The sequence below is a fragment of the Protopterus annectens genome, chromosome 6.part1 (assembly GCF_019279795.1).
Source record: "Protopterus annectens isolate FY-2018-M chromosome 6.part1, PAN1.0, whole genome shotgun sequence".
Lineage (NCBI taxonomy): Eukaryota > Metazoa > Chordata > Ceratodontiformes > Protopteridae > Protopterus > Protopterus annectens.
In genome coordinates, this window is record NC_056738.1 from 24,898,544 (window position 1) to 24,925,631 (window position 27,088).

A 27,088-nucleotide genomic window follows, 5' to 3' on the forward strand; every position below is an offset into this window, starting at 1 on the left:
TGTACTCGGAGGTCGCTGACAGTGGCTGTGACAGCAGAGGGAGAATAGGTAGAAGGGGTACACCAATAATGGAGGATGATAAACTCCACTGGTGACTGGCATCATTTCAACGTACGGCTCCCAATGCTATCTTCCCAGAGTATGACTGTCAGACACCTGCTTATCCACCAGTTGACATAACACTCTGCACATAAAGTACACAGTTTCCAGCATGTCCTGTTGCCTAATACTGTCATGCACCTTGTCAGGCCATAGTTGGTGGAGACTTATGTCCACTGTCCATTGCATAGTCTAACAGTCAATGGGCTCCACCAGTAACAGTCAGTAGGCATGATCTGGCCTTGAGCAACAGTAACAGTGTTTGGTCCAGTGTCGGTAGGTGTACGACAATGCTACTGCTTGTATCCATGCCAACTCCTATCATGGCATTTCAGGTGACATGACTCAGATCTGGGGACATGTTTAGCACTACATCCTAGTTGCCCTCTGTGCAAGTAAACACTGCAGTTACTTCCAGCATGTTGCAAGAAGAGAGTCATGCAAGGCATCTGTACACAGCACACACACATTAGGGAAGTGTAATATGTACACAATGTGTTGTTTAGTCATCCTGCTACTCACTTGCCCAAAGGATGGTCCAGGTCCTTACCTACAATGCCCTGGAACAGTGCCATGATATCCCCACAGAGAAACAATGTATTGCATCATGTGATTACCAATATGGGTGACCACTACAACCCCCTCAATGCAAGGTCCTGCATGGTGGGACCTGACCACAAAGTCTCCTTACAACTACCAGCACATACTCCCCCTTGCAGACAATACATATATGTCAAGAAAGCCATTTATTGCCACCTGTGGCATGGTTGACAGTGTGACTGCACCTCTCCCTTCAGATGGAACAGGCAGGTATGCAGAGCTCTACACCCATGCATTAAGTCATCAGCATTACAACTGCATGAACTCGGTCATACAGGACAGGAGGGACACAGGCTTGTCATGGCTCAGCAAACCTGACTGACGGACAACTGCCATTAGCAGGCTGTGTAATAACAGATGGACACTGTTGTGTGACAGTTGGGGGTGAGGGTACCCCCTAACATGCAAACACAACCTCCTCAGCTAAAAGAAGCACATAATGTTGTTGTGATAACGCAACATTTTAAGTGACAAAATTAGCCACCCACACAAAGCAGAACGCACACTGCAGCCACATGTGTAACTTCAAAGGACAGGCCCAAATTGTAGTTTACCTCGCACGTTATGATGCCACATATGATGGGTCTATCCTAACCTAACCTGTACTCCCAACTGCACTCCCTTGTCTGCACCACATGTGACGTGACATTCCTACAACTAGTCCCATAACTTTCATATTTACAGAGCAGTTCATAACTGGTCTCTCAATGGACCATACACCGCATCTATTGCACATGCTAACATTCCAGGCTGCATCCCACATGTGATCTGACAAGGATTACTAACACCACTGGGAAACCCTTGCAATCATACTGACACCACTAGCTGCGCATCAGCTGAGTGAACAATGGCAACTGTTCTACCCTTGCACAGAGGTGATGCATCCACTGACCAACAAACTATACACCTCTTTGTCTAAATATCCATATCTGTATGCCTACAAAGACAATCACCATGGAGGTGATCAACACACATACGTGATATACACACAGTTAACAGTACGCAATTTGGATGTGTGACAGGGGGAGCATAACTGTTACACATGGTGGACATTTCCAAGGCAATCACCAAGGACCTGGATGAGGGTACATAAGAGCGTACAACCCCCAGAATGAGCCAAGCCATCTGACTATATCCCCAGCTCATGCAATATTTGCAAAGCACCCACTTAGGCATCCATTATACTGTCATTACAGGGATCACTAAGTGGCCCACTGATGGCATACACATGCATCATAGGGACATCCACCTCTAACAGCTGATCTGTAAGCAGCAGTGCTCAACAAGGTGCAGTCCTGGGTACTCTACTGCCTGGAATTCACTAACCACAATACTGGCAACTACTGAATGACTGTGGCTGACAATGCTGGCTGACGCCTGCAAACTATGAGGACTCAAGTCTTTGTGGTACGTCACTATCCTGCAAGTGGGTATTGTGAACACATGCCTGCTGTCATACAAAAAGGCCATAAAATCCAAGCAAATATATATGTAGTATCACTTCCATCAAGTAGACCTATGTACCTGTTAAGTAGCACATCAGTCACAACATGTGATGTACATACTCAGGGGTGAAAGAACCGGACACACAGACCTGGTCACACAGGTTTACACCTAATGTGCCTCATCACCATGTCTCTACAGTGGTATGGCAGGAATCATATGGCACAGCTGAGGCCACAATCACCAGTAAGTGACACACTCAACATCCAGGTACTCTTCCCTCATCATGCCAATATCAGAGTGCAATGGTCATTTCCAAGCAGTACTGGCAATTGCACACAACAGTATACTCCCTCACAAGGACACTTCACGTCTTCAGTATGTGTTCAATGGGGATCATCTGCAATGAATGTCATTGTTGCCTGTGGCACAGACTACTCAAAGGTGATCTGTGTCTTCCATACAGGGCAATGTGTGACCCAGCTTGACAGCATATGCTGCCTAGCTGTAGGAAGCATTATAGATGGATAACTCACTGTAAAGACATTAACCTAGTATGTGATGTTAGTACTACATGCTTGTGGGAGAGATTTATCTAGCAGACAAACACTCTTGTAACAGAACCCTGGCTAATGGCACACAGAGCACCTCAGCACGTCATCTGTATGACTGGCTGGACAGCTGTATGGCCATTATGCTAGTTAAGTTCAAACATCCTACTGATACCATAACATGATGTAAAATGCTCAAACAGGCTCACACAAACATGGCTACACTGAGGCTAGCACCACTTCCAGTCACTGTGTACAGGACACGCCAAGGCACACATAGTAGAAGGTTGTATGTAGATGTGAACACTTACCTATGCAATGGTACATACTACAAGTCAGCACACGATGCATGCAATACACCTCATGTCTGCTAGTACTATCAGTTCAGGATGGTCCTTGATGACATAAGCAGGCCTTGTGGTCAAGTCCTTTGGTGGGCCCACATCACCCGCTACAAATAAAACACTGCAAAACCCTGCCTACGTCTAAGTTACCAAGGTTACCATATTTATGACATATGACACACACACACACACACACACACACACACACACACACACACCAAGTAGGCTGGAGTAAGATTAGAACCCCTAGCTACCTAGTCTTATACACTACAGATTACAGTACTTATCGCATGTGCCACAGATTAAGTCTGATACTACAGTGTCAGCTTGTAGTCTTAAGGTGGATGACATCATCAGGCCTTGTAGAAGAGGGCAGTCTGGTAGCCAGCATCAAGTTACAAGGCCAAAAAGTGCATAACCACTGCAGATGGCTAGCCCAAGACGGCATGTCTGTTTTGCAGGAGGTATATACACACACACCAAGTGGGCTGGAGTGAGATCAGAATCCATACTATCTAGCCTTATACACTACAGATCACAATAGGTATTGCACGCACCACAGGTTAAGTCTGTTGTATATGTGATTGCAGGCAAAGTACTTGCACATTAAACAAACTAGGCTTGTGTTGAACAGCATCTGTGCCCTGCAGAGTGTTATTTCTTCATACTGTTATCTACAACTAGTATCCTAGCACTGAGATAACTGCTACTATCCTAGTTATGTGTGTACAGTTACCAGTATGATCACACGTGGCTGCTTACTGTTAGACAGGCAAACCTGTGGGCAGAAACAATGTGCCCTGTTCATGCATGTGTTGACATTATACATTATACCAACTGCTCACCTGCATCTGTCTACATGGTGACATCCAGCAGGCACAGGGGTCTGTAAGTGGATTATGTACTGTTGAGCCCTTAGTTTGGATACTTTGATCAACTGCATGGATGTGTGACAGTAGATATATGGGGAGAGTCTATGTATCATTTTAATATGTATAGCTATATCTGTATACATCTATTTCACACTACATAGTGATAGATACACTACGTACATGAGAGAGAGAGAGTGACAAAGTGATATGTATATGTTTGTATGTATAGACATATATACAAAACAGGTCATTTTGATGAAGGGGGAACATAACTGTGCTCATTTCAACTAAGTGTATGGACAAGTGGGACTGTCAGTACTTATAAAGTGAATCCAGGCCACACCTACCTGTACTCATGTCTGGGGTTTTGTGCGTTAGACATTAACATATGCCCCTGTTTCTGCAGTACTGCACTTCACTTAAAATGTCCACAGCATTACCCAGCCATCTGCTATACTTAATATGTGACTGAGGTTCATAATGTTAAACCACACACAGTATGCACACCTCTTAAATGTACAGATTTTCATAGACTGTCCACATTTTTGCCTCATATTTTTGGTCTGTTCCTCAGAAATGTGTGGTTTCCCGGTAAATTACTGAAGCCACTAAATAATACTAAATGACAAACATTTGAGTTTCAGACTGTATATCCTTCAGAAAATACTTTTATCCCTCCCAGCAACCCAAATATACAAAATTTTGAAAAGATGGTATGTAGTGACATCTACAAGTTTAAAGGAACAGTCATCAATTATGAGTCCAATCTAACAAAGAAAGAACAGGAATGCCTCTCAGAATTTATAAATAATAAAGAACTGAGATTAATGAAACCAGATAAAGGTGGAGGCATTGTCATGTTCAACCGTTTGGATTATATAAATGAAATATATAAGATATTACACAAGTCTGGGAACTATGAGCCAGTGTCTCTCAATGAAATCAATATAGGACACAGGCGTATTGATCTAGCCTTGGATGAATATATGTTAGATAAGAGAAGTACTGTTGAAACATATGAGTTTTTAAAAGTTGAATTTCCTGTGTTAGCAACTATAGTGGGGATTCCCAAGGTGCACAAAAACTTAGAACATCCACCTTTTAGGCCCATCATTTCAGGAAGTAGAGCAAAAACATTTCCTTTAGGCACTGCCATAGATAGATGGGTGAAACAGGTATATAAACATACACCACATTTGATTAAGGACTCATGGATGTTTTTAGGGCAGCTTACCCCACAGATATGGAAAAAGGAGTTAAGATTTATAACCATAGATGTGGTTGATTTATTCTCCTGTATTCCTAAAAATGTAGGTCTGGATTAATTTTCAAACAGTTTGAGGAAACACACGAATATGAGCTGGGACAGGATTTGTCTCATCACTGATATGATGGGCTTAATTCTGGACCACAATTATATTCAGTTCGAAAATGAGTTTTTCAAACAGACCAGAGGCATTGCCATGGGAGCATCTTGTGCCCCGATTTTTGCCAACATGGTAATGCTCGAATGGGAATCGGAATATATATTTAAATCTGAATTTTATCAGCACATCAAGTATTACACTAGGTTTCTTGATGATTTGTTTATCTTGTGGGATGGCCCCTTGGAAGACATCGACAAATTCATTAGTTATATCAACAGTACCACCAAATTTTTGAGATTTACTCATGTTATCAAAGAAGGTGGAATAGCATACTTAGATACATATATAAGCCATGGGGAAACTGGTTTTACATCATGTATCTTTAGAAAGGACACCTTCTCCAATGATTACTTGGCATTTGGCAGTAATCATCCGCATAATGTTTTTAAAAACATTTACAAAGGACAATGTATAAGGGCTGCTCGAATGTCCTCAAATAAAGAAATTATGTTAAAAGAAATTGAATTCATTAGAATTATGTTTATCAATAGAGGATACCCTGAAAATTTATTGAATGACATCAACAAATCTATTATAGGTGAATGGGGAAATAAGTTTAAGCCTTTATTAGGTAATTATAACATCACATTATCAACAAAAGAGGACATGGTGGCCTTGGAACTTGGAACATGGAGTAAGGGTATGTGTATTAACTTATTCTCCCATGGTGCAATATATAGAAACATTTATAAAAGAGCGATGGAATCAGTTTGTTGCAAACAAGGAGTCTATGCTACTATTAGGTATTCAGACGAATATAGTATATAAGACAGGCTTAAATATTAAAAAAATATAAGAAACCAAAAATAGGGAAGCAACTAGAGAAAATAAGAATACAACAAAATGTGGGCATTGTAATCAATGCAAATTTATCAAAGTATGCAGAGGTAGTACGACAGATAACTTAAATCGAACATATATATCCAGTATACATGGTAACTGCAACTCTAAATTTGTGATTTATATAGCCACCTGTGTAGCATGCACAGCATTCTACATAGGTAAGACGGAAAGACATTTTAAAAGACGTATATATGAGCATCAGCACGCCATTAGTGCTAAGGACAATAGAAATGCCTTGTATCGTCATATATCAAATACAAATGACAATCATCATTTTTTGTTTAACATCATTGACAAGGTAGAACAGTCACCTTATGGTGGAAATATCAAAGCCATTTTAGCTATGAAAGAGAGCAAGTGGCAGATATTAACTGATGCTACAAATTTTCCAGGAATCAATGATTTCATCAGTATTAAACCCTTCCTCACATTGAATAAATAGACAGATATTATATGTTAAATATTTTTTTAACATTTTTAACATATCTATTGTCCAGCATATCCATTATTATTACTGATGCATCAGGTAGTGTTGAACATTGGACTAGGACTATGGCTAGTGTATAACAAATTGAATTAATAGGTTGGTAGTTGTGAATGACTAGGACAGCTAGTGAGACAGTAAATGTAGATAGCAATGTAGGTAGCTAGACACACTATGAATGCTACTGATGGGCCTTAACAATGTTATAAATATCTGCAATGTTATTAATATCTGCAAGTATGCAATTTGTAAATATAAGCATGTCATTTTAAAAATCAATTTTAACTAATTCTTAAAATTATTCTTATAAATGTTTTTAAATGCAAGTGCAAATGTGTGTTCAATTAGAATTGTTATCAGTATTGGCGCCAAAAATGGGTCAGCTGAACTATATAAAAAGAGAGCTGTAACATTTAGATATATGTTCTGAAGAAGTCTGGAATACAGATGAAAGCGCTTAACGTATTTTTATATTTATTTCTGTGACTGTCAGTGAATAAAGTATTGTGTGTCCGAGCCGAGGCATTTAACGTTTTTTTGCCACACCAGAAGCTACATCTTGGATTACTTAAGTCCTTCAGAAAATATGTAATAATGCAACACTTTTATTCTAGCAACTTTCTAGGTTTATAGGAACAATATTTAAATTCTGTCCCTATTTTTGGGCATCTGTTACCCCCATTCTTTCTGGCTTTGTCCAGATTTCTTGCACTAAGAGATTGAGAGGTACGAGTCTGTGAAAACACCAACATAATAATACCTCACATGCAAAAGATGTGAATTCTTCCAGATTATAACCATCAGCACCATCACGCATGCTAACTTCCCTAGTCCTCTGAGCCACACAGGCTGCCAGAGAGGAGTCATTCATCACACAATCAACAGCATAAATATGTACGTTGTTATTTCTGCATTACATGAGACATAGAATGTGTAATCAGGTTTTATGTTACAGCCCTGAGATTGCCTGGTCTGCTGATATACTATTGCTGACTTAATGTTAAAGCAGTTATATGGGAACACTGCTGTAATGGGTGTGGGGAAACAGCAGCACATGACCTGCTGGGATAGACTAGTTCAAATATCATGCAAACCCACTGTTTCACATCCACCTTGACTGATGTATTGAATATACCAACCAGAAGCCCTAATAATCATTAGGGAACACATACTATTGGGCTGGGTATCTGTAGTCCCACGTGGGACTTCTGTACACATAGCCCGCTATATTTCCTTGCATAAATGCAGCAGATCCATACAGACGATACCATAGTATTGTAATCCTTACAAATAGTGTGTAGGTTAGAGACTTGCCTTGCAAATGCAGCAGTTGACAGAACTGTAGTTCAGGGCCGACTCTGTGATGCAAGCAATGCACACAGCCAATCCATGGATAGCTACAGGTTGTGTGATGCCTGGCATCAACAATTTTAATATATGTATGCGAGAAGGAATAAGGTGTCAGTCTCTAGGGCCCTAGTTGTCAGTGAATGTGCTATGCGTGGTCTCTTAGCCAAAGCCTGGGTGTACAGGGCATGCCTACATCTGCCTACAGGGACATCATCAAGGCATTCCTCCTGTGAGTGTGGTTGTGGTGACTTAGGCACTCATGGGGGTCTGTGTATCCCTTCCCTTAGCTGATCCTGCTGCAGCTGTTTCCACAGGACCATACTGTGTAGCATGGCACACACTGTGAAGATCAGTGCACATGTGGCTGGAGTACACTGAAGGGCTCCAACAGATGTATCGAGGCACCAGCACCATAACTTCAGAAGCTCACACGCATGCTCTGATGTTCCTAGTTTGTGCGTGTGCCTCATTATGGCGTTCTTCTGTGGGTATGTGTGCATTTCTAATGGGTGTCATCATACACTGTTCCAGTGCATAGCCAGCATCCCCCAGTAAATGGCCATGAGGGATGCCCACCACCCCAGCAAACATCTGGTACAGCTGTGATGCATGCCAGATATGGTAGTTGTGATAACTGCCAGGGTTGCCAGCACACACATTCATGATATTCCCCTGGGCATTGCACATGACCTGGCAGTTGGAGTGATACTCTTGTGGTCAACGTAGACACTTCCCTCCTCACTGAGTGGTGCCTTGATGTGTACAAGAGTGCAATCTATGGCACCCAGTACCTCAGTGTTGCATATTGCTGGCCCTCACCTCAGGGGTGAGGGGAAACGAAATGTGCTCACTAGCATGTGGCAGCAAGCCATCCAGGAAATGGTGGAGTACCTTGGATACTGATACCTTCATCATGTCCTCAGCTGGTCTACATTTATGTTTCCACTGGGATGAGTTCCCCTCTGTTGGATTTGGGTCTGAGATGTGGGCAGCAGAGCTCAGAAAGTTCTTGTAGTATGTCCCTGTCCACTCTGTAGCGTTCTAGAATCTCGAGCTCATGGAAGGTTACCCTGGGTCTGAACACTCTTCTCTGCCTAGGCCTACTGTCAGCAGCAGCACTGACTTCAGCATCTAGCACACACAGATGTAGCAAACCTGCAGCAGCCCCTAGCATTCTGTCAGTTAAAATTCCCAAGTCTGTACTCCAATGGTGCAGAGTATACGGGGAAAAAATCTGATTGTAACTTGTATGCATACTTTATAGTGCTCTGCTGTAGGTGCTGTGCTGACTGTGTGATTGGCTACCTATGATGCATTGCACCTGCCTAGTATATCATTTAATAGCCCTAGCTTAAGTTACACAGGTCAAAACTAATTAATGTGTCATTGGCTTTTAGATACACTCCGCACTGCGCCGCACAAACATATGTAAACATGCGCCCCATAGTTACACAAAGTTCAGAAATGTGTGCACACACCCACTTGCACAGACACGCTCAGTATGGAAGCACACCGCGCAAACAGGTGCAGCTAAGCTGAAATAAGTTTAGAAGTCATTGGACACAACGTCCCTTGATGTCAGCTACCTTCTCTGTAAATACCAACATAGTTCACTGCCTACACGGAGGGGATATGCGTACACAATTACCCCCTTATGCTATTCAATAATTCCACCTCATCTGCATAGGGATCTGTGCTCACAGCCTGGAAACTACACGCTTCATAGCCCTACCATGTTAGCAACAGCACCAATGCGCCATTGTTGATGCACCACGCAGGGTCCTGTAATACACTTCTGTCACATAATATTAATTTTGTTTTTTCCAAGTTTTATTTCATTTTTTTTTAAAGCATGTTTGCATACTGTAGCATGCCAGGCAAACATGCCCAGATTATTAAAAAAAATTTAATTCAACTTAGTTCTTTTCATTTTTCAGACATACAGAGGCTAGTTTCACTCGTACCTATATGTGGTATGCCATTTCTGTCCATCTACATTTTTACAAACCCTTTTGCCAATCTACATTCCTGTACATGGAATTTTTCTGTGTACACTATGGACACTGACATGGGGTCTGAAAATCTGCCTGGTTGCTGGATTGGTCTACCTGCCTCATTTGCACGAGATTCACCTGCTTATAAGGTGATATGCACGCCACAGAACTTCCCATGTTGGTGAATGCATGCTCTCTGCCCAGCAGTGCTTACTGAATTTAAACCCTGCTTACTTCCATGTAAGCAGTGCGGCACGATGCCTAGTTGATAAGAGACTGTGTAGGCTTTTATTAAATTCTTCCCCACATCTTTGCTACTGACTCAAAGATTAACGTAAATTAGATTAACACTACTACTCAGCTGTAAAACAAGTTTAAGCCCCAATCTGAGGAATATAAAGTCCTGTTATTCTACAGATAAAGTCATAATTTCAACCAACACCCCTTTTACACTTTATCTACCTTTTTTTTGTAATTTTTTTATTTATATCAGATACCACTTTTAAACAATTAGTGTCCCCAACCAAGACTTTAGAGGTTTTTATCAGACTACGTTTATGGAATGCTAGCCACTTACTTCATATTTAAGTACTACACTAACTACCCTTGAGGGCTATTTTAAGCCTAACAAATTTTCCTTTCTGTGCTCAAAATTACCTATTCCATTCAGTTATTAACTGGTCTTGCCCATTCCATGGTCAGTAATTATATATTACCCATAATGAGAATAATTGGGCTCATACCATAGATAATTTGAGTGGACCCATGAAAGGGATATATTTAGGAGCTGCTTCTGTCCATTAGTAGCACTGGGGGAAGTCCTGGAGTAAACTGCATTTCCCATCTATAAATCCAAGTCACACTTGAACATGGACAGGGCTGTACTCCATTTTACGTGGATGAGGAGACTTTTCCACAGCACTGGTATCCTCAAAGATCTACCCGTCCCTCAAAACTATTCTGTTGATGTTGCATAAGAGGTTTAGATCATTCAATCAAGTATTTCTGATGCCATTTGATTTGCCTGATGTACAGAAAAAACATCATTAACAGGTTAGATGATACCTTGCAAGCCAGACAGGTCACCTTTTAGCAGTTTGTAGGGTACAGTGACAGGGCTTTCAGTCGGTTCATGTAGAACATGCTGTTTAGAACTTGTATCCCTTTAGTAAGGTATCTCTGAATATGTTCTCTTCGGCATATATCTGTCCAGACAATTGCAACAACTGAAAGGCCCACAATGACTGGCCTAATGAGGACTCAGTAAACAGGGGTAATGACATCTCTACAAGAATCCCTTTGTTTATAAGCTGTGCAAATACAGGACGACCTTCTTACATGTTGGTCAAATGTTAAGTCACTGTCCATATAAATAAATAAATTCCAAACTGGGTCAGCACTTGGGGGCATATTGTGAAAGTTTTACTTCCCTGGGGTGAATGACTTAACAAAGGATACAATAACATATTTTTGGTTTTGAGTTTCAGTCCATGATTTTGGCACCAGTTACTTGAGAGAGCACTTCACGCAGGATGGCTAAATCATTTGGGGATTTAGTGACTGCTCCTAGCTTTCAGTCATCTGCACACTTTTGTCCACCAGAGCCCTTTGATATTAGCTTTCACTTCTTAATAGGAGATGCTAAAGAGGAGAGGGTCCCAGCATAGAACCCTGGTAGACTCCACTGGTGACCGGTCTTTGTGGAAGTAACTTCTCCTATTTAGATTATTTGCAATCTGTAAGCCAGCTAGCAATCCAGCAAATGACAAACCAGTTTATTCCCAGTTTATTTAAATTCTTAACTTTTCTATTATGCCTAAGTGGGGAATTGTGTCAAAAGATTTGGCCAGGTTAAGGTATGTAGGTGTAATGTTTTGCCTTCATCCACTGCATTAGCCAAGTCTTCAAAAATGCAGTAGGTTGATTAAGCATGACCTGCCCTTGTTGAAACTAAACTGAGATGGGGTCAGTGTTTCAAGGTTCCCTATGCTCTGAATGATTAATTCCATGGAAAGTCTTTCCATGGCCTGGCATATGAGGCTGGTCAGACTTGTGGTCTGTAATTACCTGGGTCTGTGGAAGGTCCTTTCTTATGCAGGGGAACAACTATAATTATTCTCCATTCGCTAGGTAAAAAACCTGTATGGAGGTTGAGATTAAACAGCGTTACAGATGAGGCTAAATCATGCTTCATGCTATTTAAAATGCATCCAGGGATAATGTCAGGGTTCAACAATGCACTGTTTTAAGCTTTTAATAGCACTTAGTACCTGGTCTTGTGTGACAGCTGGAAATGAGCTAGTTTCAGGTATATCTTGAGGGATAGATGGAGGGCAAGAGGGGTAAAGTTAGAGCTAAATTTATTGATCAGTAGGTTCTCTATCAGTCTAGGTAACATTATCAGCTAAATGCACTACTGTATTGTTCTTTTAAGATTATAAACATAACTAAATGCTTTGGCTTGGGTAGTTATTTTAGCCTCAAACTTGGCTTTGGTGGATTTTATTAAGCTCCTGAGTTGTTTTTTTTATTTCAAAGAAACAGGCTTAAATATTGTGGAATTACTCTTCTTTTGGTCAAAATTATTTTTCTTTTATTATAAAGCTAGTTAATATTCCACTCTGTTTGGGTTTATTTCTAGGTTTGCCCTGCGATTGTTCATAAAGTGTAGAGCTGCATCTGTGCAGCTGTACACATGCTGATATAATGCGGTGATGTACATTTCTGCATATTCAATGGAGTTAAATGGCTCTGAGGGGGATCTGAAGCTTGCAAATGTATCACTTATAAGCAGGTGGTTTGTCTTGAAAAAATTTCTAAAGGTACTTCAGGTGGAAGGGATCTCTGGTTTCAATTTTACTTAGGAGGAGACTGCTTTATAGTCATATCTAAAAAGTGATCAAGATACACCAAGGATGGTGCAAGATTGCTCCCATATTAGTAAGGACAAGATAGAAAATAGTCCCCCTACTGTGTCCTCTGGATTAACTGTTCATAGGTGTGTACTAGGCTAATGGCCCTGGAGCCTTTACAAGCCTAGCCAATAGAATTACCCTGGCATACAGCCGCCCGATGTGGTTCCCAGTGCCTCTATCTAGTAGAGCCACTAGCGTGATCCCTGGGGTGAACTTTGTATTTCCCATCCACTTGTCAAGAATTCTTTTATAGACTGCCATTGAGGTGCTCTGCTTGACATGTAGGGGAAGTCTATTCCAGAGCATGGGCAGTCTCTGGGTTATGAACCTGTCCCTCAAGCATGTTTTGTTGGCTGAGGTAATGAGGTTGATGTCTCCGGAGTGTGTGGTGCGGAGGGATTTGGATTTCTTTACATGAAGCATTTCCAATAGGGCTGGGTCAGACATGGCTTTGTAAGTCAAGCAGAGATCACCTCTTAGTAGACGATATGAGACACAATAAAGCTGGAATTTTGAGTCTGCCCATGTAGAACATGTGTTTAAGGGCTAGGATTTCTCTTTGAGGCATTTTTGTGTCCTTTCCAGCTGTTGCAGGTGTCTAGTAAGGTACATGCCAAATGAGGCATTATACTTGATTGGTCTAATGAGGGAAGAGTAGAGAGACGATAGCCTCTTTCTTCTTGGATGTAAAACCCTTGTTAATGAGATGTGCGACATAGGTCTTTCTGACCACAGTGGCGATGTGGTGGCCGAAGGAGATGTTATTGTCAACCTGTGTCCCTAGAGCTCTTATAATACATTTAGTGGACTGCCATCGATGTGGTAATTTATGGACACAGTTTTTCCCAAAGGAGATAACACATTTTTTGGCGATGAGCTTAAGGCCATGGTTTCGACACCAGTTGTTTGTCTCAGTGAGGCCTTTCTGCAGAATGTCTGCATCACTTGGGGAGTTAATAATGGCTCCCAGTTTGCAGTCGTCTGTGAACTTGTTCATCCACAGTCTCTCCTTGTTGGCCTGGACTTCTGAGAAGTAGATGCCAAATAGGAGAGGATGTAGGACAGATCCCTGTGGTACTCCACACATGACTGGTCGGCAGTCCAAATTGGAGTTTGCTACTTTCACACTGTGGGTTCTATCTGTGAGCCAGTTTGCAACCCCTCTAGTGAAACAGGGATTGATGCCTAGTTTAATGAGTCTAACAACGACTCCTGAGTGGGGAATGGTATCATAGGCCTTGGCCAGACAGAAGTAGGCTATATGAACTGCCTTGCCTTTATGCACAGCTCTGGTGACCGTCTCAAAGAGGTCAACCAGGTTGAGCAGGCAAGATCTGCCCTTCACAAAACCAAACTGTGTTGGATCCAGAGTTTGGAGATTCCCTATATCCTTATTAATTAGGTACATGATGATGCATTCCATAGCCTTATATATCACTCATCAAGCTAATGGGGTGATAGTTCTCAGGGTCGGTAGTCGCTCCCCCTTTATGGAAAGGGATGACTGTAGCAGTGCACCATTCGGTAGGGACAAAGCCTGAGGTGAGGCTGTGACTGAATGGGGGGCACAGGTGTGGTGCCAGTTCACTTTGCAGTTCATGTAGAACACAGCCATGGATATTGTCTGGTCCCACTGAAGCTGTATTCCTGGATTTGAACAATGTAACCTGTGCAGCAGTAATATTGGGTGCCAGGTATTATTCCGATAATGTGATTGGACCTTGGGGGGGGGGTAAGTTAGCACTGAATCTATCGGCCAGTATGCTGGCTATATCTGTTGGCTTAGTACAGGAGGTACCATTGTGTAGTAACACAGAGCAAATCTTGGTATTGCCGTGGAGGTTATTGACATAGCTATAGGTGGCCTTGTGGTTATCTTTAGTATCTGCTGCAATTTTGCTTTCATAGCTAGCTTGAGAAGATTTGATGAGGGATCTCAACTTTTTGTTGAGGCTAATAAGGGAGTTTTTCCAGTCATGGGACTTCACCTTATGTAGAGACAAAGTCCAGGAACCTGCGTTTGTGCTTAAGTGGTGGCACAGGTTTCCCAGTCTATAGTTTGACAATTTAGATCACCTAGGAAAATGGTATTCAGTTTAACATGGAGTGATTTTAGTTCTACAGCTAGCTAATATATACTACACTTCATGAGCAAATATTTTTTCTTTTAATAAATGAAGAAGCTACAAATATCATGCACTAAAAGAATCAAAATTTGGAAAATAACTAATCATTAAGTCCCCAAGAAATGCAGCTATAATTCAGCACAGCTCAGCATACTCAGTAAAGGGATTGTACTGCATAGCCAAGCTTTCAAATGATGCTTAAAGTTTCATCTGCAAGAGTTAACAACCACAGGTAAATATGCATTATATATACAAATGCAGACACACCTCTATCTAGCCCAATCATAGAAAATAACAGCTGACGATGCTATAAAATTCAAACAAAATCCTTAAACAAGAAATAGTCTGTTATAAAAAGAACACATCAAATGAGTGACGCAACAATGAAAAAAAAAATTCCATCTTGTTCCTTCAGCATTTTACCGAAGGATTAATATCACACATTTCAATTAAGCTCTGCCATGTACCTAAAGTCAAAGCAGACTTGTCATTCAGACTCCAGAACTTGTGCATCACTAAGCAGTTTCTTTATTCTGTTTCAAGTTGGAAGAATTACTATTGACTTGACATTATTTTTTTAAACTGTAACTATACATACTAATTGCACATACAGGAGACTTTTTTTCACAGTAGTCATTACTGCACAGTTGCTTTACAACTTTGATTAGTGCAAAAAAAATATATAAATCCAAGAATGCACAGAAATATTACTGCACAAAAGAAATAAGGTAGTTTTTATAAGGTACGTTCTAAACAGCAATTTTTCACAGATGCTTACTCTTATTTTCCTTAGCCACACTTAAACCAGATACATTGAACTATTACCTGACCTGGATCCCCTGTACATCCTACGATTCCATGTGTACACAAAACAGCAATGATTATTTTAAGAAGAATCCTGAAGCTTAGACAACTCAAATAAGAGTATTTCTTAATTTGATGGTTGCTAAGAGTTTAACAACAAAAACAAAAGTAGTTCACCTGTAAACTAAAGCTGGCTCGCAACTCCATACTATTTTTTTTTTCTTAAGTATGACTCTTCATTCACTTTCTATACACCAATTAACAATAAGCAATACAGACAGCTTTTAAACAAGTTACTTCAACTCAACAGCCAGAGTTCTTAAAAAAAAAAAAAAAGCAGTACAGATAAATTTAGTATTCAGAGGAAACTCACCACTTTGAGTAGATGTGTGTACCAGTACATAATGAGCAAATGTTAAAATGGAACAATGTTTACTTATAACAGGGCCATTTTTAAATTATGAAGTAACAAATATTATGGGATTACTAACCCTGTGACTGCTGGTACTTTGAGCAAACTTGACATCACCACCTGAAACCTAATAACAGAGCAAATTATTAAAAAATGGATTGGTTATAGATGAAAATAAAACTTACAAAAGGAAAAGCATTACATTACCAACCAGATGGTGTTTGTGATGAAGACTATGTTGGCCTGACCTATGAAAATGCTTGGCTTTTTCTGTATCTTCCTACGAGAACCACAAAAATAATACACACAGAAAGGAGTACCAATATTAATATGACATTTCAAACAAATAAGATATCAAGCCATGCTCATGTAACAGCCATACTGAATGTGCACCCTAAATTAATTTGCTGCGTCAGAAACGACAAAACACATGCTTGCTTCTCATATCCATTTCTCAAAATGCAACCTTTCCATTACAAATGCCACTTTTTAAATCTATCATTTCGAGCATGATCAGACACGTATTCAAACTGCAGTGGCACAAAGAAAGCAAAGATTAAACCTAGCTATGTGTAAACACAATCTTAAACTTACAGAGATTGTTCATATTAGGACACACCATCTTTGTTCATGCAGGTGTGAGTGGTGGTGAGTTGACATTCTGATGGGGGTGTCAGTTTAGCATGGCAGTTGTTTTTAAAGGTTTTTATGGTGTGAGGACTAAAAAGTTTAAGGTTTATGTAAAAATATCTGAGTTGGCATAATTTAAAAGTGTTTACCTTACAGACACCAAATGTTGGGTTTGATTCTTACATGGGGTAATTGGGTAGGCTTACAATGGCCCACAAAGAAAGTTAAAGGACAATGGGATTGCATTATTAAATACTCAACTTCTCTGTTCTTTTTCTCCCTTTTTACAGTCCCTGTTATGAACAAACAGTACAGCATTTAAAATATTTTAAATCGACTTTCAATTAGAACAGTACCTCACTGTACTGTGGTGGTTTCACTTTCAAAAAACTTTTATCCCACCTTGGAAAAGCTTGCTGAAGTCTCCAATTTACTGATGTCAAGACCAATAAATACAGGTAGTTTTCTGGCCAGTTTCCCTCCCCAAACTGACATCATCACGACCATCCTAAAAACTCACCCATGCTGTGATGTCACAGCTCCCTGGTCCTTCCCCTACCCACACAGAAAGTAAAGGCTAGAACAAGGAAACGGTACACGAGTCAAATCTCTTGCTGTGAGCCGTCATTCACAGCAGATAACAGCTCAAATAACCCTTAGCACTTCGACAGCTAGGGAGGTTAGATGTGAAGGGGGGTGGGAGATGACTCATAGTAGTACAATTCAGGGCTCACAAAAGACTGCAATTTAGCCATACTAAAAAGCAACAGTAAAAAGCAATATGAAAGTCTGATCTGTGGCATTTGCATGGTTTGCGTTTTAGTCATTGAACGGCATGAAATGTTACTTAAAACTAACAGACTGAAAGACTGCAATGTATGCATGTAAAATCAATGGAGTGACAGGAACTTTAGGAAGAAAGAAGCCTGCATGACGCAACTCTTTTTACAGACAAGCACTGCATTGTGGGATACCTACAGGCAGACTAAACAATCAGGATCACTTCAAGATGCTAGACCCCATGTGATCAGACTCAGAAATTATATATAAAAATATTTAATATACGTAAATAGATCCAGTGTAGTGTTAAAATGTAGGTAACACCAAACCATGAAGAAGAAGAAACTCTTTTTTTTTTTTTTTTTCAGTCTCTGGATGCAGTTCACCTTTTAACATACTACTGACCTATGAAACTATGAACACTGGGCATTACTGACTTGAGAATTTAAGATTACACACATCCAACAAGGGGAGCTGCCACACCCCCTTCTATACATAATTTTAAGCTCCACTGCCTGGTAGTCCTATGGAGTGAAGGGTGCAAAGGGGCAAAACATCCTGATGGACATTGAGTCACTTCTTATTAATCTCTCATTTCATTAAGAAAAAATTAAACTATTTACTCCCTGTAACTACAATGCCCGCCCACAGCACACCGGAGGGTGGGGTCTGCTACTGCACATCCTGGAGTATTCTAATATAAACAAATCACCTAACTTACTTGAGGCACTTACTTGGAAAGGGAAGCTTGGGGAAATACTAATCCACTGCTCCCCTTTAACTTCTCTTCCCTTGTAGGAGTATAAATTTTATTGCCCCATCCCAGTTATGACTGAAACCTGCACAGGGATAGCCTTATTTATTACTACTGTTCGTAAAGTACACCAATTATCTTTTTTTTTTTTTTTTTTTTTAAACTACCTTTTCTGGTAATCTTACAAGTGTTAGCCCTTTTAGACAAATGATCAAAATGAAAGAAGGTTTACTATCATCAGCACTCGCTATGCTATAGACTGCTTTACCTAACAAAATACAATGACGACAGCCCAGCAGTACAACACAAGTTAGAAGTCTGCTCACAGTGCTGGTGGCCAAGATCTGCAGATGAAAACAAGTCACCAACATCCACTATGAAAGTGAAAGATAAAACAGTAAAACACTTCCATCCTCTCCTGGAAAAGGGAAGGGACTAGAACTAATAAAGGTAAAAATGTTTTGGTGAATGTCAAAACCAGCAAGAAAGTACTATGCATGGTCAGTCCAAGAAGACAACTGCAAAATCTTTTATTGCACCAAAATGGATGAAGGAACACTCACTGTTGTGTACTCTTCGCTGGTCAAACAAAATGACTTATTTCATAACGACATCTATAGTGTATGCTGGCTATTTTGGAAGGAATGAGACAAAAGACTTAAATATGGGGCAGTATATGTAGAAATAAATATCAGGAGAATCACAAGGGAATCCTTATGGTATGCCACACAAGATACAAAATTCTACACAGAAAGGGCAAAGGAAATGTAGAACATGTGTGTTGTATCTTTTAAGAAGCATTTCTAAGACTTGAACGTGCATATAAATAGCAGGCATGTGCTAGCTTCAGTGCCATTTTGTGAGTACAGCCAGAGTGTGAAAATTATGCATGAGAAATCTACTTTGTATAAAAGTTTATTTGTGCATATATAATAAAGCTGCTTGAACAGAACTCACAATGTTAGTCTACTTCATCCTGGCTAGACCAGCGACATGGTGCAAGAACCGGGATTCCAGAGACTGCTTTTCATTGCCACAAGGTGTGGGTGTTAACAGTGAAGGCAAACTAAGTGAACCGAATGCAAAAAAAGGGCCAGAAACTAACTAAAGGTAATGAAAACTTGCACAAATGATTTTATAAAAAAAAGATAAAATGGAGCATTACAAGGGCACAAAATGCATAACTAAGCAAATGAATAGCAAGAAAATGTTTATTAAGCAAACAAAAAGCCCATTAATTAAACAAAATGTTTGAAATTAAGATATTTGATAGAACAAGCATCAGGAAAGCACAAAGGGTTTAGAATTACCTCAGAATTGCAAAACGAGCATGTTTAGAGTTAAAATGAGCACAAGTATAATGGGCACGAAAAGAGATAAAATGAGAAAAACGAATATAACAAAGGGCAAAAAGGGCACATTAAGTATAAATAAAGCAAAGTGTTTTGGCATTAACTACTTTGCATTGACTCGAGCTCTGAATAGTAAACTAGAGCTATTCCAAGTATATTAAAGTGTGTAGAAGTGTGTGTCTTTATTACTGCTCATTTATTCCAATGAGTTTGCTGTATTCAAAGTGCCATTATTTTGTAAAGTGCAGTCAAACACAGCTATTTCGAAAAGTTTCTTGGCTGGGTGTGTCTATTCGCAGAGTGCTACCATTACAGAGCGTTTCTTGCACTATACAGAGTTGTTCAGCAAAGTACAACCATTCTGGGGAAATGTCAGTGTGGTGTTAATTTACAAAGTACAAATACTTCAAAATGTTTCTTACTCTGGGCTTCTGTCCAGTTTATTTGCACAGTGTCTTTATTTGAAATGTTGCTTACACTCATAAGAGTTGATATGAGGAGTATTGCAGTGCCCGGGAAATGTATTTTGCAAAGTTCAATTATACAGAGGCTTGCTGTGCTACTGGACATAGTTACAAGTACTGGCATAAATTTCAGGCATATGAAAATATGTGCAAGTGCAAAAGTCTGCACTGTGATGTATTAATATGACAGACGCCTTTTGCAAACCGCTACCACTTCTATTCGATCAGAATATTGCAGAGACTTGGAGAATATGTTAGCAAGAGTATGATATATTCATACAAGCAGCTTATTCTGATAAAGATGCACACACCAGGCATTCATTTTGCTAAACCTAGTAGGGTCAGAGGCCACTGAAAGGGAGCATTCATCTGTATGTGGACTGGCAGTATATGAAGGTGAAGGGGCAAGTCGTCACATTACTGTACAAGCTGAATCAAGGGAAGACCCCTAGTGTTAAAAGTGCAAATTTAGAGAAATGTGCAACCCCCAGACCAATGTTCCATTAAAGAGGCATTTATTTTACACAAGAAATCAAGAGCAAGGAGAAACTTCTGCAGCTTATATTACTGACCTTAGAAATAAAGCTAAAACATGTAAGTTTGGTGACTTATAAAGGACAGGCTTGTGTGTGGTATTAATACTGCTGCTGTGAGAAAGATTTTTCTTTGTGACAGTGATTTAACACTCCACAAAGCTATTGAGATTTGTCAAATTCATGAAGTTAGAAAGGCACACCAATATGCTTGCAAGTGTAAGAGCATGGTTTCTGCAAGCCCCAGAGCATATGTAGGCAGTATGCAACAGATGGCAAGCAGAACTCAGTTAAAGAAACATGCTCAGTGCAGTACAAGGGTGAAACAGCAAAACCCAAATCAAGCTTTATTGTTAACTGTCGCAACTGTGGTGCCAACCATGAGTCTGAGAGAGAAAAGTGCTTATCATTTGGTCAGCAATGCCATAAATGTAAAAAAAGGCATTTAAAAAAATTTGTACGTCAAGTAAGTCTCATACGCTTTTAAAGAAAAGTCATTCAAAAAGCAAATTGCTCAAGGTGAACTTTAACAGTCTGCTTTCTATGTAGATGGTGCATCAGTGATTAGTCAGAGAACTGATGCAGTAGATTCATTGGTAAAGAATGAAGCATTTTGTACTGTCCAGATCAATGGTAAATCCACTGAGCTCAAAGTAAACACTGGTTCAAAGTGTAATGTTATGTCTGCAGACACTTTTGCTAAAGTAAGAGCTGGTGAACTAAATTTGACCAACTGTGCAAAACATGTTGCTTATGGAGGTGAAGAAATTCAAACCGAAGACTCAGTAGTGCTTTCATGTTATGTGGCCAAGAACTGTTGTAGCTTATTATTCTATGTAATTCGAAGACCTGTGCAGTCATTACTGGGTCTCAGAGACAGTTTGAGAATGAATCTGCTTTCTTTTACAAAAGTTGTTCATCAAATAAACAAATGCCCCAGTTCCAGCTTTACTAACCATATTTCTTCAGTTTGCTGACATTTTCATTGACAAGTTGGGAAAACTTCGAGTTGTGTATTCTATGATGTTAGACAGATCAGTCAAGTAGTCAGACCAGGAAAAACAGTTCTGATAGCTATGCAGCATAAAGCCAAAGCTCAGATGGACAAAATGGTGCAGCAAGTTGTAATTTGCCCAGTTACAGAACCTACAGAATGGGTGTCATCCATGGCAACAGCTCATAAAAAAGGCTCAGACGAAATCAGAGTGTGCACTGACCCAGGAGATTTGAACAAAGCATTACAAAGACCGCATCATCCCATGTGTATAGTTGAAGTAGGCAAGGCTCTAATACCGAAGGCCATTGTTTTTTCTGTTTTACATGCAAAAAGTTAACTTTGGCAAGTGATGCTTGATCGCAAATCTTCATTACCCTATTTCAAAAATGCAGATTTCTTAGGATGCCATTTCAAATAAATTCTGCATGTAAAATCTTTCAGCGTGCAATGAAGCAATTTTTTTTCAGGTTATCCTTGTGCCATAATAGTAGATGATTTGTTAGTCGGAGGCAATGGTGAAGCAGAGCATGGCAAAAATCTTGAGAGTTCTAGACAGAGCATGTGAAGTGAACTTAAAGTTCAACCCTCTAAAGTGCAAATTCAGACTACCAGAACTTACATAGGTAGGTCATTTATTTACTAGCATTGGCTTGAGACAAGACCCGTCCAAGCAAGCAGCTATTCTTGAGATACCAGCACCAGATAATGTACAAGCTCTAAGTTTTCTTGGTATGGTCAACTATTCAGGCAAGTTTAAACCAGACTTCAGTGAGTTGACAGCACTTTTGAGAGAGGTAACGCGCAAGAATGTTACATGGTCATGGTTAGAACATCACCAGAAAGCATTTGAAGACCTTAAGCAGAAAATTGCTACTCCACCTATATTAACATACTTTGATGTCAACAAACCATTAACTCTTTATTGTGATGCTTCGACATTGGGTCTTGGTGCAGTTATTCTTCAAGAGGGTAGACCAGTACCCTATGTATCTAGAACACTTGCCCAAACTGAAATGCAATACACTCAGATTGAGCAAGAACTTTTGGCAATAGTGTTAGCATGTTCCAAGTTTCATGATTTTATCTATGGTCGAAATATTCAGATTGATAATCAACCTTTGGTTACTACTTTAAAGAAGCCTATGCATTCTGCTCCAGCAAGATTACAAAGAATGATGCTTAAATTGCAAGAATACAACCTCAAAATGGTTTATACAAAACGCAAATGTCTTTATTTGGTGGATACCTTATCCAGATCATCCTGAAATGCAACGAAAAGTACAGTTGTATACACTTACCATAAATGTAGATGTTCGAGTGTATTCACTGTTGCAGTCATCACATCTGGGTAATCTGCTGGCAGGTTGCCCTCAATTGGCCTGAATTCCCAAGTCTTGGGTCCTGCATCAGTTGCTGTCTTCTCTTCCATGATGTCAGGTTGTCAGGGGTATAAATCATGCAGCCGACGCCATTTTCTTTAGTTTTTCTTGCCCCCGATATCAGGTGCCCCCAAAAAGATAGCAAAATTATATATATATATATATATATATATATATATATATATATATATATATATATATATATATATATATATATATATATATATATATATATATATATATGGGAGATGGTGGGAAGGTAACCTGGACTGCAACAGTGAATACACTCGAACATCTACATTTATGGTAAGTGTACACAACTGCACTATGTTCTTAGTGCTTCACTGTTGCAGTCATTACATTTGGATGGAATCCCAAAGCTATGGTTGGGAGGCTGGAGCTAAACAGCATTAGGTGCGGCTATAAGGCCCTTCAACACTGCAGTGGCAAAGCCTGCCCTGGACTTCGAGCAGAGAGGCAAATGGTAATGCTTTGTAAAGGTGTGAACAGAACTCCAAGTAGCAGCCTCTAGAATGTCTTTGGTTGGTACTCCTCTGAGAAAGGCTGCTGAAGTAGCTGCAGCTCTGGTGGAATGAGACCTAATGCCCTTGGACCCAGGTTTACCATGATGTAAGTAGCAGAAACAGATGCAGTGGCTTATCCACTTTGAAATTGTCTGCTTTGAAATAGCCTTTCCTTCTGATCCTGCAGCATATGACAATAGTAATTGCTCAGTTTTTTTTAGAGCTTTTGTCCTGCTCAAGTAGAATCTTAGCTGTCTGTGTACGTCCAAGGAATGCAGAATTCTCTCCCCCTTGTTCTGCAGATTTGGATAAAAAGTTGGCAGATGAAATGTTTGGTTAAGAGCCACACTGGAAACCACCTTAGGCATAAAAGTAGAATTTGTCCTCAGAGACACCCTGTCTGGGTAAAATATGACAAAAGGCTCTACAGCCATGAGGGCCTGTAGCTCTGAAACTCTTCTTGCTGAAGTAATTGCTAGTAGCAGAGCTGTTTTCCATGATAAGAACTTTAGATCAGCAGCTGGTTCAAATGGAGGCAGGGTGAGCTTTTCCAATACATAATTGAGGTCCCAAGCAGGTAATGGTGATCTTCTAGGAGGCCTTAATTTTTTGGCTCCTCTAAGATACTGCTTTAGTAAAGGATGAGAAAAGATTGGTGGCTCTATTGTAATGAGCCGAAATGGCAGAGACATGGAGGAATATTTGGTTCTGCTGTATCAGTTCCTTGTGCTTGATTCCAAGCACAGAATCTTTTCCATTTGTCAGCATAAAATTTTCTAGTACTAGGCCTTCTGGCTTCCAAAATGACATCCATCACAGCTTTACTGAGAAGTGTTGTTTGTATGACTACATGATTAGCCATGCTGCCAGGTTCAGAGTCTGTAGTTGATTGTGCAGGATCTGATTGTTTTGCTGGGACAGTAGCTGTGGTCTTTGAGGCAAGGTCCAAGCTGGGAATTGAGGCAAGTTCCTTAGAATTGGGTACCAGCATTGGTGGGGCCAGTCCGGGGCAATTAATATCACCTTTGGCTTCTCTTATCTGACTTTTAGGAGGACCTTGGGTAGAAGAGGCAGAGGAGGAAAGACGTAAACTGATAGGTTTTTCCAACTGAAGGATAGGGCGTCAACTTTCCATGCTTGTCTGTGATAAGTCCTTGTGCAGAATCTTTTCAATTGATAATTTTGAGGAGAGGCAAATAGATCTATGTCTGGGCTCCCCCATTTCTCTGTTGCCATGCTGAAGACTTGTGGATTTAGTTTCCACTCGTGAGGATCCATAAGGTTTCTGCTTAAATCGTCTGTCAGAGTGTTTTGTTTTCCTGGCAGAAATTGAGCTTGGAGATGTATTTGGTAGGTCAAAGCTGTGTCCCACAGTGCCATGGCTAATCTGCAAAGGGGGTATGAGTATGTGCCCCCTTGTTTGTTTATATACCAATTGACTGTGGTGTTGTCCGTCTTTATCAGCAGTTGTCCTGGATGAAGTCAGTCCTTGAAGGCTGTTAGAGCATTTTGAACAGCTAGCATCTCTTTCTGGTTGATATGTAGATTCATTTGTTTTGGTGTCCATAAGCCTTGAATGCATCTTCCTGCCATGTGGGCCCCCTCCCCCAGGCATAATCTGACGCATCTGTTGTTAAAGTTTGACTGGCAGGGGGTAGAGTGAAGGGCAGTCCCATGTTTTGGTGACATGCCTTTGCCCATCATAGAAACTCCTGTTGCAGGCAGGGAATGAGAGGAATCATTGTTTCCAGATTGTGTGAATGTTGACTCCGTAAACTTTTTAGGTACCATTAAAGTTTCCTCATATGCAGTATCTTTTGAGAGGGTACCAGTTGTGATTTCTTTTCATTTATTGTGTACTTAGGCATGTTAGAAGCCTTTTCACAAATGCCAGGTGTCGAAGAAGAGTGTCCTTGTTCTCTGCTTGAATGAGACAGTCCAAGTAAGGATATATTTGCATCCTTCTTTGTCTGCAAAATGCAATTAAAGACCCTGGGCGCAGTAGATAAGCCAAAGGGCAGTGCAGAGAATTGGTAATGCATTAAACCAGCCTTGAATCTGAGGTATCTTCTGCATGACTGTCTTATTGGGACATGCAGGTATGCCTCTTTTAGGTCTAAAGTCACCAGCCAAGCATTCTTGCCCAGCATGGGCAGAAGCTGCTGCAAAGTCAGCATTCTGAATTTTGGAATGTCCAGGTATGCGTTCAAAATCGATAAATCCAGTATTGGCCGCCAGGCCTTGTCCTTTCTCGATACCAAGAACAGTCTTGAGTAAAACCTTGCCCTTTTCCCTGTTCTGGTACTGTCTGAATGGCCCCCATATCCATGAGGGACATAACCTGTTTCTGTGCCTCTGCCCATTGATTTTTTTGGCAGATCTGGCCAACCATTTGCCACTGGCAGAGTGTGGAAATGGAATCTGTATTCCTGTGATATGATGTTTAGTACCCACTTGTCCTGGGTTAACAACTGCCAATTTTGAGCAAAAAGTGCTAATTTTCCCCCTATGGGTGCTGCCAAAAGATGAGTGCTTGGTGTAGGCAGAGGGAAGTCATTGGGATTGCTTTCTGTAGGTTTGCACTTTATCTCCTCGAGATTTGGAGGTGGAAGCGCCCCACTGCTTTGACCTGTATGAATCTTGTGCCTGGTATCTGGAATCCTTAGGACGTCTGGATTTGCCCCTTTGAGCTCTGACACAGGAAAGGACCAATTTTTTGTAGGCCAGAGTCTACTGAATCTTGGTGGCTGCACTTGTAAGAAGTCTTTGACAGTTTGCATAGACTAAGGAATCAAAACCACATTGCAAAGTATGCTTTCCAACTTGTTCAGCTGCATGCAATAATTCCTGCAATTCTTTATTTTCTGCACATTCTGAAATCAACATCATTTTCTGTTTCAGCAATCCCATAACATGTTGTTGGTTCTTAAGCATATGAAATTGACAGTTTAAGGCCCTGATTGCCAAGGATGCAGATGTATAAATCTTTTTTACCCATCTGCCTAGTGCCCTTGAATCTCTGTCAGAGGTGGTAGGATTTTTTGCTGTTGAGGCCTTAACTCCCTTTGGACCCTGTGAAATAATTTCAGGATCAGCAGTAATATCTGTCAGGCTTACTGGGAGCCAGAGGTAAGGAGTCAGGGGTCAAGCTTGATTCCGAAAACGCATCATCCACAATGTCTAAAACAGGGGGAATGGCCAAAGACTTGTGCTGAGGGAGAAGAAGGAAATCACTGAGCCTCTTTTTTGATTCTGAGAAGTCTTGACTCTCCCAGAGAAAATGCTCCCTCAAAGTATGCAAGGTTTATCCAAATAAATAATCCTCAGGAGGAGATGTAGATGGAATAGACTCCTCAGCATCAGAATCCTCATAGGGAGGTATAGGCAATTCCTGATCAGAAAAGGAATCAG

General features: G+C 40.4%; 1 protein-coding gene across 1 annotated transcript in view; it reads right to left on the reverse strand.

Annotated features, from left to right (window-relative positions):
* LOC122805246 (leucine-rich repeat flightless-interacting protein 2-like) overlaps positions 1 to 27,088 on the reverse strand; it is an 803,415-nt gene that overhangs the window by 271,245 nt on the left and 505,082 nt on the right. Inside the window, exons 4-5 of the mRNA XM_044075336.1 lie at positions 16,476 to 16,544; positions 16,344 to 16,391 (exon numbers count right to left, since the gene is read on the reverse strand). Of these exons, the coding sequence (XP_043931271.1) occupies positions 16,344 to 16,391; positions 16,476 to 16,544 (117 nt within the window). The remainder of the gene's footprint in view (positions 1 to 16,343; positions 16,392 to 16,475; positions 16,545 to 27,088) is intronic.